Source organism: Aedes albopictus, chromosome 1, assembly GCF_035046485.1.
Source record: "Aedes albopictus strain Foshan chromosome 1, AalbF5, whole genome shotgun sequence".
Lineage (NCBI taxonomy): Eukaryota > Metazoa > Arthropoda > Insecta > Diptera > Culicidae > Aedes > Aedes albopictus.
In genome coordinates, this window is record NC_085136.1 from 336327311 (window position 1) to 336343454 (window position 16144).

The following is a 16144-nucleotide window of genomic DNA, read 5'->3' on the forward strand; positions in this document are numbered from 1 at the left end:
TGGCCGGAAGAAAAAAAAAAACAAATTTAGAAGATGTTTTAAAAAAATGTACCAACGAATCAAAAAATGAGACAAATTTTCTCCAAGAATACATATTTACTCATTTTTCGATGTTTTTATTGATTGTTGTTAAAAATATATATTCAAATGTATTGAACTTGTGTCCCACCCCTAGCTTTAAACTCATGATTTGAGTGAACTTTTGTTACCGTGTTCGTACGTCTGGTAGGAACTAAAGTGTCTCGAGTATACCAAAGTGGCGAATCCTGGTCGTTTTGACAGGTCTCCTGCTCGATTAGAACTATGGGGATGACAGCAAATCGGCTGTTCCAATTTTGACGTTTCTCCTCTTTGTTATTCCAGACTCGTTAGTAGGAACATTTTCGAATCCCCAGTGTGAAAAATGTCGAATTCCATCACGTCAAGGTCGAACTCAAATGTCAAACTAGAATTGGTTTACCATTTTACGAAGAAGTGAATAAAAAGAAAGTCGAGATAAGTTTCTTTTTATTATTCCTTTCGTTTTTGTGTTCTCGAAAAGTACTTCTGCGATCAGAATATCATTATTGTTCAATAAAAGCGGGATTTTGCGGAGATACGTTTTTAATCGACATTTTTCGTTCTTTCCCTTCCCCCCATTCTAGAGCCACGATGGCGACGGGCACATACAGCTGAAGCAGGAACCGCTGGACGATCTACCGCACGGGGGCATCCGGAACATCCAGAAGGTGCCGAGTCTGTCGGATCTGAGCGATCCGGAAGCGTCGTTAGGTAAGTCGCAAAATGTTTCGTTTTTGTTTTGTTTTTCTTTTTCTGGTAAAAGTTTGTTTAGGTTGCGAAACGTAAACAAATGCGAGGCTTCGATTGTGGGAACCATGGCAACGCACGGTTGTTTATCAGTCGATTCGGGGAATTGCCCGATATCGACGCAGACATGTTTTGGTGGGAAATTGCGTTTGAAGGAATGGAGTTGGAAGTTTGATCACAGAGAACAGACATTTAAGCTCAAACAAAAACACGTCGTAATCGTGTGTAAACGATTTAAGTGTATCTCAACGCCACCAACGGAGACTGCCCCACTTTTACAGTCGATTTGACCCCACGATGGCAGTGTTCATCGTTAAAATATACTAGCCCACAAAGCGATATGAGCGCCAAACGGCCAAAAACGGCGAGCACTGGAAACAAATATGACAACACAACAATGTAAGTGATGGGACGGTAGCGCTGCGCAACGGGAGCATAACCACATACTCTGATATGACCGTTACAAAGTTTTACACACGACAGAAAGCGAAGATAGACGTCTGTTCTCTGTGGTTTGATCACAGAGAACAGACGTCTATCTTCGCTTTCTGCCTTGTGTAAAACTTTGTAACGGTCATATCAAAGTATGTAGTTATGCTCCCGTTGCGTGGCGCTAGCGTCCCATCACTTACATTGTTGTGTTGTCATTTTCGTTTCCAGTGCTCGCCGTTTTTGACCGTTTGGCGCTCGTGTCGTTTTGTGGGCTAGTGTATTTTAACGATGAACACTGCCATCGTGGGGTCAAATCGACTTTTTATGTGGGGCAGTCTCCGTTGGTGGCGTTGAGGAACACTTAAATCCTTTACACACGATTTCGACGTATTTTTGTTCGAGCTTAAATGTCTGTTCTCTGTGGTTTGATTATCAAGTAGGCGTGCTCGGGAAATGCGCAGTCGGCTCGTGTCGGCTGTTCGAGTCCGTATGAAGTTGATCATCAATATTAACTTCTTTTCTCGATCAGCCTAGATAGCTGTGTAGTGTCGGTAGCGATTGTCTCAATTGGCTAAGAATAACACTACGGACCGCCTGTTCCGGTGGTAAGAATCCACCAACAGGTGACCCCTAATTCATGGTGTGATGCGGCTTTATGCTTACCGTGCCTAGGAATGAATGGCTAGGGGGGTCTAATAAAAACCTAACCGCTAACGGAGCCTGTGGAGTACCAGGGCGCCCTCCACAGTATGTAGCCCTTACTGCGCTAACCGGAGCAATGGTGCAGTGGACCTTGTGTTTCTCCGAGACAATCAGCTGCCCTTCTTTAGTCTCACTTGAGGCTAAATAAGGGCGGGATTATGAAGATGTTGTTAATTAGTTTAAATTTTCACCTATATGGTTTCGCATTATGCGATTTACACAGTGTATTCTGTGTATCCTCGCCTTTGGCGTTTTCCAATCGATACCGATTTGGTTTTATTGTTGCTGTTCTTTGTTGTGCTGTTGTTGCGAAGAGTTTAATCTTACCTAGTTTGGGTAGTGGCTACGGTTAGGATAGCTCAGATCAATCTTCAGCATAAAAGAACAGCAACGATCAATCTTTGCAGACTTATGCAAAATGGTACAGCCCAAGTGGCCTTTGTACAAGAACCTTACTTTCGTAAGGGAAATTTCTATCTAGGAAACCTTGTGAACCCGGTGTTTGCCACTTTCAGTAAACATGAAATGGCAAACTCGCGTGTCATGCCTCGAGCCTGTGTGCTTGTCAACAACGCAATAGTTGCTACACTCATCTCTGAACTAACCACCAGAGATGTATGTGCTATCACAATTGATGTATCTGTTGGAAACCTCAACAGGAAATACGTCTATTGTTCTGTGTATTTACCGCATGATGAACCATCCCCTACGGATGCTTTCAAACAAGTCATCGCATACTGCACTTCAAAAGGCCTTCCGCTAATTGTTGGCAGTGATGCTAATGCTCACCATATCATCTGGGGCAGCTCAGACATTAACTTGAGAGGCTCCAGTTTGATGGAGTACTTAAGTAGTACAGATCTTGCATTACTTAACATAGGCAACCGCCCAACCTTCATGGTATCTGCTAGAGAGGAAGTGTTAGATATAACGCTTTGCTCTAGCAGAATTAGTCATGAGCTGACCAATTGGCATGTGTCAGATGAAGAATCTTTATCTGACCATCGCTATATCTTTTTTGAACATTTAAATGTTACTTCGCAAACATTGCGTTTCAGGAATCCTCGGTCAACAAACTGGGATCTTTATACTGATTTGGTTGCAGCCAAATTTCATGGATATTCACCATCCATTGACACTCCAAGTGATTTAGATGATGCCGTTGATACTACAACGACCTTCATCATGGAAGCTTTTGAAGAAGCATGCCCTCTACGGTCTGTGAAGATCACAAGAGGAACCCCTTGGTGGAACTCTGATCTGGCGAAACTCAGGAAACAATGTAGAAAGAGTTGGAACAGACGACGTTCGGCTGGTTCAGAGGCTTTCAGGTCGGCTCGCAATGCCTACAGGAAAGCTCTCCGGTCTGCTGAACGATCCGGCTGGAAAAACCTTTGTACAAATGTTTCCAGCTTGAGTGAAGTCAGTCGGTTAAACAAAATCCTTGCGAAATCTAAGGATTTCCGGGTGAACGAACTTCGTTTGCCAAATGGCGATCTGACTTCCTCTGATGAGGAAGTTCTGGAATGCTTATTCAGCACACACTTCCCTGGATGTGTGGATATTACATCTTCGGATGATCCTGATGTCTTTTCTTGTAGTTATGATTCTTTAGCTTCGGCTCGGAGTATTGTAACTATAGAATCGATTGAGTGGGCTCTTAATAGCTTTGCTCCTTTCAAATCTCCTGGGGCAGATGGGATTTATCCTATTTTGCTTCAGAAGGGATTTGATTATTTCAAACATGTTTTGAAAAAACTACTTGTTTGCAGTTTTGCTACAGGGTATATTCCCAAATCCTGGAGGGATATTACTGTAAAGTTTATTCCGAAAGTGGGTCGTGCGTCGTATGAAGAAGCAAAGAGTTTCAGACCTATCAGTTTGACCTCTTTTCTTCTGAAATGCTTAGAACGCATTGTGGATCATCATATCCGTGATGTTCATCTGGCCAACGTGCCTCTTCATGTGAACCAACATGCCTACCAATCTGGTAAGTCCACTGTGACTCTTTTACACAAGGTTGTTTACGATATCGAGAAAGCATTCGCTCAAAAGCAATCTTGTTTGGGTGTTTTCTTAGATATCGAGGGTGCCTTTGACAACGTGCCTTTCGATGCCATATTGGAAGCCGCACGGAGTCATGGTATATCTCCAATGATTTCCAATTGGATTCACCAAATGCTAAAAAACCGATATCTCTTCTCGACATTGCGTCTAGCAGGGATTAGGAAATTGAGTGTTTGTGGATGCCCCCAAGGGGGAGTCTTATCACCGCTTTTGTGGAATCTCGTAGCAGATACGCTATTGAGGCAACTCAATAATAGCGGTTTTCCTACTTATGGTTTTGCCGACGACTACCTAACATTGTTAGTTGGTATGTGCATCAGCACCCTTTTCGACCTGATGCAAAACGCCCTTCAGGTAGTTGAGGGTTGGTGTCGCCAATATGGCCTTTCGGTTAATCCGAGTAAAACATCTATTGTTCTTTTCACGGAAAGGCGAAACCGTAATGGCGTTCGACCTTTGCGTCTCTTTGATTCTGAAATCGATGTGACTGAACAGGTAAAGTACGTTGGAGTCATTCTTGATTCCAAGCTTTCCTGGACACCTCACATTGAGTTCAGAATCAAGAAAGCTTGTATGGCCTTCGGGCAATGCCGGCGTACTTTTGGTACAACTTGGGGTCTAAAACCCAAGTATATCAAATGGATTTACACAACTGTGGTTCGGCCAATATTGGCTTATGGATGTCTTGTGTGGTGGCAAAAGGGTGAAGTGAGAACGGTCCAATCAAAATTAGGCCATCTCCAAAGGATGTGCTTAATGGCGATGTCTGGAGCGTTCTCTTCAACTCCTACGGCAGCGCTAGAAGTTCTCTTTGACGTTGCCCCACTACACTTTCATCTGAAACAAGAAGCACTTTCTTGCACTTACCGCCTATGGGTACTCGGTTTACTAGAGGAAACTCCTGTGAACCGCAGTTCAACACACACCTCGTTGTTTCCACTTTTGGTGAATTGGGACAAAGTTGTCCTTGCTCCAAGTGATCTTACAATTGCTTGTAATTTTCCATATAGGACATTTTCCACGAAATTCCCTTCCCGGGAAGAGTGGACATCTGGTTATCTGGAAAGAAGTATTTCAGACGGCATCGTATGTTACACTGATGGCTCCCTTCTAGAAGGTCGAGCAGGTGCTGGTGTTTATTCTTGTGAGCTAAGGCTGTATCAGTCTTATTCACTTGGTAGACACTGTACCGTTTTTCAGGCCGAAATCTTTGCTCTTATGTGCGGAGTGCAATCAGCACTTCAGCAGCAGGTAATGGGCAAAGTAATATACTTCTGTTCAGATAGCCAGGCTGCTATTAAAGCACTTGCTTCGGCCAACTCCAGGTCGAAGATAGTTATCGCTTGTCGAACTCAAATCGAGGAGCTGAATTCAGCAAACGCTGTTCACCTTCTATGGGTACCTGGTCATTCTTCCATCGCTGGAAATGAACTGGCTGATGAGTTAGCTCGCTCTGGAGCATCACATGACTTCATTGGCCCTGAGCCAGCTATTCCGATATCGAAGTGTTGGATTAAGCTTCAGATTCACACCTGGGCTGTCACTCAACACAGCCAATATTGGAATAGTTTGGAGTCATGTCGTCAAACCAAATTGTATAGTGCTGAGCCATCTCTACGGGTGGCGAAGTATCTAACAAATCTGTCTAAGCAGAATTGCAGCATGCTGGTCAAAGCATTGACTGGCCACTGCCGACTCAGTTATCACATGGCGAATATTCAGCAAGCTGATTCATTTGCCTGTGATAGCTGTGAATCCGATTATGGAACTTCGTATCATTTGATATGTAACTGTCCAGTTTTCGCGCAACTGCGTTTCCGAGTATTCGGTAAACACTTATTAAGTGAAACTGACTTCAGAAACCTGAATCTTCAGGATATTCTGTTGTTCTTAACCCGCTGTGGTAAAGAGCTATAGGCTCTCTTTCGCTTTATGCGTTATTACAGTGCCCTTTTCAGGGCGCTGTTTGAACCCATTGTGGTACGCTTGTGCGTTAGTACCCTCTTCCAGGGTATTTTTCCTATTTCCCTACCTGTCCCTATCCCCATCCAAATCCTTTTTCCTTCCTTTTCCCTCAGGTAGATGATGAAATAGGCTGTTATTTTGGCGATGGCACAAATGTCCCAAATGGAGGATAACGTGCCTCTGGAGCCGGCCTTCTGATACCTGATAGGTACTGGAAATCAGTAGTGTTTTGACAAAAAATTAATTGATCAGGCAAATCATCACAATAATGGTGTTTTGGAATGAAAAATCAGTTGGTCCAAATCCGATGACAATCATCTTTTTACAACTTTGCCTCATTATCAGAAGATCATACGGTTCAAGCATCACTCGATTTTTGAGTGAATTTCAAACAATAACGCCTGGTTTTAAGAGGAAATTTCTTTCAGTGTAGGCTGGATAGCATTGGCACTCGTGCCAATAACATACAGTGATGACCCAATTTTGTCAACCCTTGGAAGAATCTCGCATAGAATTTCTGGAAAGAAACTCAGACGGAATTTAAGAAGCAGTTTCTTTAGGAATCTTGGAAGCTATCCTCGAGCAAACTTCTCGAGGTTCCTTCTGGGATTCCTTCATGAATTCTTTCTGAGATCCTTCCAGGAATCCTACAAGAACTTCCTTCAGTATTCTTCCAAAAACTTCTCCAGGATTCTTCCGTGCTCATTCCGGGATTATTTCAGGAACTACTTCTGCGATTGCTTCAAGAATTCCTACGGTAATTCCACCGAGAACTCCTTCCAAGATTCATTCAAGAACCTCTTCAGGGATTCGTTCAGGAACTACTTCCAGCATTCCTTCTGGGACTCCTCCGCACAGAGAACAGACATTTAAGCTCGAACAAAAATACGTCGAAATCGTGTGTAAAGGATTTAAGTGTACCTCAACGCCACCAACGGAGACTGCCCCACATATAAAGTCGATTTGACCCCGCGATGGCAGTGTTCATCGTTAAAATACACTAGCCCACAAAGCGACACGAGCGCCAAACGGCCGAAAACGGCGAGCACTGGAAACAAAAATGACAACACAACAATGTAAGTGATGGGACGCTAGCGCCACGCAACGGGAGCATAACCACTTACTCTAATATGACCGTTACAAAGTTTTACACAAGGCAGAAAGCGAAGATAGACGTCTGTTCTCTGTGTCCTCCGGGAACTTCTTCAGGCCTCCTGTTAGGAATTGCTTCTAGGATTTCTTCAGGAACTTCTTCGTGGATTCCATCGGGAAATTCATCCGGTATTCCTTTGGGAACTCTTTCCGGGAAATTCTTCTGAAATTCTTTCAGGAACTTCTTCCGGGATTTCTTCAGAAACTCTTTTCCACAATTTATATAGGAATTCTTTCCCGGTTCCCTCCAACAGTTCCATTTGGAATTCCTGCAGATCCTTCTGGAATTCCTCCGGAAGTTTATAAGGTATTGTTCCTGCGGTCTCTACGGGACACGGGATCGAGTTACCTTCAACAACTCGATAAGACTCCGAATTGAATACTCTGTCATATGATATTTAATACAGGAGAATAATAAAAAAAAAATATAGTTACTGCAGGAGTTTATAAGGGAGTATTTGAAGCAGTTTCTCCTGCAGTTTTTATTCGTGCAATTTCTCATGACATTCCTACACGATTTCCTTGAGGCATAACTTCAGCAAGTTCCTTCTGGTTTCCCTGCAACAGTTCCTTCCGGTATTCCAGTTTTCCAGGAATACCGTCTGGAAGTAAAAAAAAAACTTCTAAAGACATTCTAAAAGATGTCATTAGTTTAGTAGAATCTGGGATGAAATTCTTGCAGGATTCCCGGAACTCAATGAGAAATTCCGGAAGAAATCCCTTGAAGTCCTAGAAGGATTCTTGGAAAGAGTTTCTAAAAGAATCTCAGATAGAACCTTTAAGGAATCTCAGATGAAACTCCTGGATGGTCCCCAGAGGGAACTTCTGAAGGAATCCCAAACATAATCTCATACAGTCTTACCTCGTTTGATCGACACTTTTTATTTCGTACCCCGCTTATTCGACATGTGTCGAATTAAAAAGTGCTCAAATGTCATAGCGATGTACACTGTAAATGCAAAACAGTTTGATATTGCGCTTATACTCGCACCTTCAGCAGCTCCTCTTGCGGATGCTAATTCCGGAAGTTCTGAGTTGGTGCTATTTGACACCTAAACCACAGAGAACAGACATTTAAGCTCGAACAAAAATACGTCGAAATCTTGTGTAAAGATTTTAAGTGTACCTCAACGCTACCAACGGAGACTGCCCCACATATAAAGTCGATTTGACCCCACGATGGCAGTGTTCATCGTTAAAATACACTAGCCCACAAAGCGACACGAGCGCCAAACGGCCAAAAACGGTGAGCACTGGAAACACATTTGACAACACAACAATGTAAGTAATGGGACGCTAGCGCCACGCAACGGGAGCATAACCACATACTTTGATATGACCGTTACAAAGTTTTACACAAGGCAGAAAGCAAAGATAGACGTCTGTTCTCTGTGGTAATACGGTACATAGGTCCCTGTGAAATCATGGATGGAAATCCTAGGGGGAGCCTAGAACAAATTTGTGGAGAAACCATGGGAGGAATTCCTGGAAGAATCTCAGGAATAATCCTAGAAGGAGTAATCTTGAAGGAATCACGGAATAACTTCTGGAGAAATTTCGTAAGAACTTTTGAAGAAATCCATGAACTTCTGAAGTTATTCCTTAAGAAATCCAGGATATAATCTCTGGAAGAATTCCGGGAGTACTTTCTGGAGGAATCCTGGCAAGAGCTCTTGAAGGAATTCCAGACGGAATCTCAGAAGAATCTCTTGGAAGAAACCTAGAGGGAACTCCTGAAGAAATCCCTAATAAACCCCAGGAAGAATTCTTCAATAACTCCCTGGGAATTCCACAAGAAACTCCTGAACGTTTCCAGGAACAAATTTGTGGAGAAACCACTAGAGATTTCTTGGAGAAATTCCAGATGGACTTGGCGTGCAGTGCCCTATAATGACATTCGACAACACACAACCACGGTGTTTCTACTAACATAGAAGTTGTCTCGATACGAGAGTTGTCTGATTGAAACATTCAACAAATCCATCAAGGAATTCGAGGAGAAATCCTCCATGGAATTCATAGAGGAGTCCCAAAAGGAGTTCTCAGAGGAATACTTTAAGGAATGCAAGGAACTTCAAGATAAATTCCTTTATCCGAGGAAATATCCGCCATTGCTCTGTTGCTACTAAGATGGTAATCTCTACTACATATTTTGCAACAAAAACCTATCATTGTGTATGCTCACTTGCAGTGCACATGCTGATTGTTTTTCAGCATCTTCAGTGCAATAGAACTCGAGATCGCATGGCAAATTATTAGAAAGAGAGGCAAGATAAGAATAATAACATGGCATCCCGTTTCACCTTAAAAATCCAGGAGAAATCTCTGAAGGGATTCTTAAAGAAATTCCTGAACGAATTCATGAAGCAACAGCTGGAGAAATCCCTGATGAAATTCCTAGAGGAATCGCTTCAGAAACTCCTGGAGGAATTGAAAAAGAAATACCTAAAGAAATTCCCGAGTAATTCCATGAAGGAGTTCCTGGAGAAATATCTCAAGAAATTCCAGAAGAAATCCATCAAGTAATTCAAAGATAAATCCATCAAAGAATTCCTAGAGGAATCCCACAAGAAATTCCTGGTGGAATCCTCTAAGGAATTCATGGAGAAATTCAAAGAAATTCCAGGAGAAATCCCTGAAGAAGCTTCAAGATAAATTCTTAAAAAAATTCCAGGAGAAATCTGTGAAAGAATTTATAGAGAAATTCCTGGAGGATTCCCTGATGGAATTCCTAGAAGAATCGCTGAAAAAAATCTTGGAGGAATCTCTGAACAAATGTCTGGAGCAATCCCTGAAAAAAAAAAATCGCAAAGGAATCACTGAAGAAATTCCTAGAAAAATCTTTGGAAAAAACCATGGAAGAATTCCAGATGAAATTTCTGGAGGAATCCCTCTAAAAAATCCCGAAGGAATCTCTGAAGAAATTCTTGGATGAATCCCTTACGGAAACTTCTGGAAGAGGCCTTGAGTGTTCTCTTGAATTAAGGTGAATATATAACGAAGCCACACTGCGAATTTTCAAGAGCACAAATCTGAAGAACCGAGGGTTGGTTTGCGCTGAAAAGTTAATCGATTGGTCACCACCAGCGGGTCACCAATCGATCAACTTTTCAGCGCAATCCGTCTTTTGGTTCATCAGATTTGTGTTCTTGAAAATTCGAGGCGTGGCTTCGTTATATATTCACCTTAATTCCAAGAGAAACCCCTGAAGAGCTTCCTGACTGAATCCCTGATGGAGTTTTTAGAGGAATCATTGAAGACCTTTTTCTTGAGGAATGTTTGATTGTACTCCAGGAGAAATCTCTGACGGAGCTTTTGAAGGAGTCCCTGAAGAACTTCCTAGATTACTCACTGAGTCACTTGATCGTCTGCTGAATTATTGAATCTCTGAAGCTATACTTGGACGAATTCAAAAAGAAAATCTTGGAGGAATCTTCGAAGGAACTACAAGAGAAATCCTTGAATTAACTTCAGTAAAACCTCCAGACGGAACTTCTGTAGGAATTTCTGAATAAATTCCTGAAGAAATCGCTGAAGGAATTCCGGTAAGATTGGCTGATTTTCTTCTGGAGAAGCACCACTCTGTGGATGAACGTTTTTTTTTTTGAGCTAGGCAGCGTATTCTTTCCCTGAGTTCCCTTAGAAATTGTTGCAGGATTTTCTTTTCAGTTTATTCAGAGGTTTCTGATGGTGTTGCTCTAGCAATTGCTCCAGGAGCAATTCCTCCACTCTGTTGGACTCTTCAATTTCTCAATTCAAGTTCATCCACGAATTTCTCCAAAGCTTCTGCATGGATTTCTAATGTTTTTTTTTTTTCTTTTAAAGACTCCCAAAATTAACTTCGGAATTTCCTCAGTAACTAATGGATGAATACCTCCAGCAGTTCCTGCAGATATTTCCTCCAATAGTTCCTCTTGAGATATTCATTCATCAGTTCCTTCAGGAACTTCTGCAGGAATTCCGGCCGGAGCTTCTTCGGGAGTTGCTTCTTGAATCCATTTAGAGGTCCCTTGAGATTTTTTTTTTCTTTCTAAAAATTCCTTAAGGATTGTCTCCATGAGTTTTCCTAATTATCCCTCTGGGATTCCTTCAACAATTCCTCTTTGAATTTCACCAGAACGTGTTTCAGGAGTTTTCCTAGGAAATACTTAGGAGACTTCTGTGGGATTTTTTTCTGTGAGTAGATTCTTCGGTAATGTTTCTGCATTATTGTAGTCTATGCTAGTTTATTCTAGTCTATTCTAGTCTATTCTAGCCTATTTTAGTCTATTCTAGCCTATTATAGTCTATTTTAGTCTTTTCTAGTCTATTCTAGCCTATTGTTGTCTTTTCTAGTCTATTCTAGTGTAAAGTGTAGAATTAGCATTTAAGTTAAAATACACGTTAATATAAAAAAAAAGTCTATTCTAGTCTATCTAGTCTATTCTAGTCTATTCTAGCCTATTCTAGTCTATTCTAGTCTATTCTGGTATATTCTAGTCTATTCTAGTCTATTCTAGTCTATTTTAGTCTATTCTAGTCTATTTTAGTCTATTCTAATCTTTTCTAGTCTATTCTAGTCTATTCTAGCCTATTCTAGTCTATTCTAGTCTATTCTAGTCTATTCTAGTCTATTCTAGTCTATTCTAGTTTATTCTAGTCTATTTTAGTCTATTCTAATCTTTTCTAGTTTACTCTAGCCTATTCTAGTCTATTCTAGACAGTTCTAGTCTATTCTAGTTTATTCTAGTCCATTCTAGGCTATTCTTGACTAGACTAGTTCCTACAAATATTCTTTTAGACGTTTCTTCGAGAATTTCCTTGCGAAGTTCTTCGGAAATTCCTCTAAGAGTTTCTTTTGATGTTCTAGATGTTCCTTCATAAAATACAAGGGAAATTCAGAGAATTTCTGATGGAATTCCTTGTAGTATTTTGCAGAAAAACTTCTACAGAAGTTTAGACAGCAACTACCACACAGTTTCTAATGAAATCCTACGAAAACTATTTGGGCAATCCGTGAAGCGTAGAGACAACATTTTCTGAGGATGTTATGAATGAACATTTTGGGATTTTTTTTTAAATAACTCATTGGGAAGTCCTAGAAAATTTCCAGAAATACCATGAGAAACTCAGGTAAAATTCCTACAAAAAATGTGGGGAGTCCCGAAGGAATTTCAAAAGGAACTTCACGAGAAAACCTCTCGGAGAAACTCCTGGACGGAATTCCATTTAAACCATTGAATACATTTCTGTATGAATCTTTGAAGACCTTCATGCTGGGAAACCTGAACTACTCACGAAGGATTTTCTTAGAGGAAATTACGGAGGATCTCTTAATTATGAAGTCTAGAGAGTTTTTCATAGGGAATCGCGCCACTTGGGCGGTGGCTTCTATATTCGTCTGTTTTCCACTATAACTCAGTCAAATTTGAACCAATTCACACAACTTTTGGAATGTGATGAGATAGGTATAGTATCTACCCGTGTACAACATTTCAAGTCAATTGGTTCAAAATTGACTGAGTTATAGTGGAAAACAGACGAATATAGAAGCCACCGCCCAAGTGGCGCGATACACTACCTATCCTTGGGAGAAATTAGCGAATAAATCTCATTTCAACCTTTGAATGAATCTTTACAGAATATTCTTGAGGAGCACCTGATAGAATAGCTTGTAAAATTCGTCGTTGTAGCCGAAATCAGATGACAGACATTGGTTTCAGGATAAAATGAGGGGAGCCGTGAGCGCAGAGTAGGCGTTGCCGCGTGCAGACGTGTGTTTTGATCTGCTTGTGACATTTCTTTCGCGATTCCGCTGACGGTTTGACCGGTGCTACGCCATTCGGGGATACTTCTTCCGCACCGGGCGAGAAAGTGTGAATTATTACTGATTTTGAGAAGATTTGTGAAGATGATTGTGGTAAGAAGATGGATTATCGTAGTAGGCTGTGCGCGCGAGCGGCTGCGCTGGTTGCGTCTGTCACGCGTTTTCTTTGCACCGCGTTGTTTTGAATATGGGAAAAAACGGCTGGTGGTGTTGTGCCTTCCGCCACTTTTACCTCGAAAAGTACTTGCAAATTGACTTTTGGTGTTCAACATATTTCTCTTACCAGACGATTTAGCTGATCACGTAGTGTTGAAAAGGATAATTCGCGATTGTTTTGTTTGAGAGTTTGTCTTATTCCCATCGGGGTGTGCTGGAATTCGTCTTCAAATTCGCGAGATTTCCGTATTTTTGGACAATACCGCTACTGGATGTCCGGGAGACGCAAACGGAAGTCAACAATTTCTTCTCGAGAGCAATGGAATTCGTATAATTTGGGGAGTTTGTTCGTTTATTTCGTATAGGTGCCTAATCGTTGACCAAACGTATCCTTTGGACTTAATCCTTTCACTTGAAACACCAAAATTTCCTGCGACACCTAGACCTGAAAGGACGTAGAGGTCTCCACATACCTTTCTTAGGTGTTCGACTATATTCGCAAGCACGTGGCCAGAGCAGCTTTCGATCGTTGAAGAATAGGCTCCTAAAGTCCTATCGGGATTCTTGTTTTAAACCACAATATATGGTTCAAGAGTACATATTTACTCAATTTTTGACGTTTTTATTAATTGTAGTTGAAAATATATAATTTTTATTTTTTTAGCCTTTTGTCTCGTCCCTAGCTTATAACACATACTTTGAGTGATTTTTTTTTCACCGTGTATGTCAGATAGGAACATTTTTGAAATCCCAGTGCGAAAAATGTCGAGCTCAGTCACACAAGGTTGACCTCAAATGTCAAAGTAGAACTATTTACCATTTTACTTATTTCGAATTTCCTCATTATTCCTTTGTTTTTCAAGTTCGAGTAAAGTACAATTCCGATTAGAATACCATGCTTGATCGTATTATTCAATATAAGCGAGATTTCGTCTTTAATTTTAGGACCCTATTGCGTTAATATTGTCTTTGTCAGTCAGTGATTAGCTCTAAATCTGTAGAAGTAATGATGATTTCAATGAAGTAATAGTTGAATAGTTTTTCTTATACCGCAGTTGTCTAGTCTGTAAGAAGTAGCCATAGCAGCCATTGTCATGTCATATTTTTTTCATTCCTGTTTCCAATTCCCTCAAATAAAGAAGTGCACTCCAAGCTCTGTCCAACAGGTTTTGGGAACGATAATCTGCTAGCGCTTCAAGAGATTTCCGGTAGCAACAGTGGATCGAAAGCAATTTGGTTCTGCGACGTCGAAGAAAGCGAAATGGAGGTTTCAAAGAGTTTCAGTGTATTTCGAGAGTTTCATGCACACTCAACACACTCAATCCTGAATTGCCTGTTCAGCACTTTTTTGACGAAAATAGAACAGCAGCACTGTTTCGGTAGCTTCGGTAATCGAATTTACTGAGGTTCAGCACACCAACTGTCAAAATCGGATGCAAAAGGTAAACAATACATTATAGCTGTATTCAGCTGTTCTATTTTCGTCAAGAATTAACCGAACACGGTATTCTAAATTAAGTGTGTAGGAGTATAACGGGAATGTGTAGGCGTTTCAGGTCCTTTCAGGGAGTTTCAGGCAGGGCTATAGTTTTAGAAGACTTAATAAGCTTTCAGGTAAGCCTTTAGGGGGTTTCAGAAGTGTTTCAAGGCGTTTCCATTCGTTTCAAGGGAGTAAGTGGCTTTCAGGAGACAGGAGAGCTTCAGGTGGAATACCATGGAGCTTTGAAGGGGTTCAAGTTCGTTTCAAGGCGTTCCAATGGGATTTCCTGAGGCTTCAGAGGGGTTCCACAGCTTTGTAAATATAATTTAGGAAGGTCTAACCACAGAATTCTCTGTGATCAAATTTCTGCACTGTGAGGGAAAGCCCTCACGGTGCAGAGGTTCGATCGTCTTGGACTCTGCAGCTTGTACCGATTCAGGGAATCCTGAGAGGTTATCTTAAGCAGCACCTTCTTGGAATGGTTTACTGTACGTTGCACGCCGTTCGTCCAGTTCATCCGTTCATCTACAACGTTACCACCGGCATCTGCCCATCGTCTCTATCACCCACTTCTCTATCATTTTGGTAACTTAGGATTCTTCGTCGACCAGTGCTATGCTAGACACTCGCTGACACTCTTCCTGTCGTTGTACAGCGTTATCGGAACTATTCTGAATAATACCGCGTTACACTGCGCTTGAACTCGTGACGCCCTTCCCGGACCTCTACGATGAAGAGCGTTGCGTTGTGGCTTTCTTGGCAACCCTCCACAATGTACCGCATCTGGCATAGTCGTACAAGCAGAGTGCACCAAGATTTTACCGCTTCACTATCTTCCATTGTTCTTCTACATTCTGCTTCAGTAACTCCTGACATTGTCTTCCGAAATGCCCAGCTTGCTCGGCTTTCTTTGTCGTATTCTCCTGTCTTCTATCCTGACTGATTCAGGAACGCCTTTGTTTTCAACCTACCGCTTTTCTTGGAGGCTTCCTTTCTGCCTTTTCAGTAGTTGCTTCCAGCGCCTACTCCACCAGACACTCCATAAAGGCGCCGAACGCTTTCAAATCGACTGAGTTGGCTCCGCTGTTTGTATTCTACCCTTTCTATGAAGGCAGCTTCTGCACCAAAGTTCTCCATGCGTTCTCCGCAAGAATCAGGCTGTCCCAGACTATACCGAGTGCTTTTCCTTCCAACGCCTCCTGCAGGCGGACCAGGTTTTCAGCGTTGGGTAATTCACCAGACTGTTCATAGGCGCTAATGGATATCGCGACTACTCTTTGGCAGCTCCACTGAACCGTGGCAAACTTCTTGGGAACACCTGTCCCGACGTCAGACTGTCAGACGTGATGGATCGTGTGTAGTTTGATTCTTTCCTGCCTCTCGCCCATCACCAAAAGAATGATCACATATCGAAGGAGCGGAGCGGACTATTCACGAACGATGGTCCAAGGAGATTTGTGATTGGGAACTCCTGTAATTTGCCGTAGCGACGTTTACTCGTGGAGGATCTCAGCACCGATCTGTGGTGTTTTGGAGGTTTGGACGTTTCAGACTTCTTCGGTAGCAGCTTTAGCGGT

General features: G+C 41.8%; 1 protein-coding gene across 1 annotated transcript in view; it reads left to right on the top strand.

Moving 5' to 3' along the window:
* LOC115253705 (ETS-like protein pointed) overlaps positions 1 to 16144 on the top strand; it is a 369875-nt gene that overhangs the window by 47487 nt on the left and 306244 nt on the right. Inside the window, exon 3 of the mRNA XM_062847443.1 lies at positions 645 to 771. Coding sequence (XP_062703427.1) covers positions 645 to 771 — 127 coding nt within the window. The remainder of the gene's footprint in view (positions 1 to 644; positions 772 to 16144) is intronic.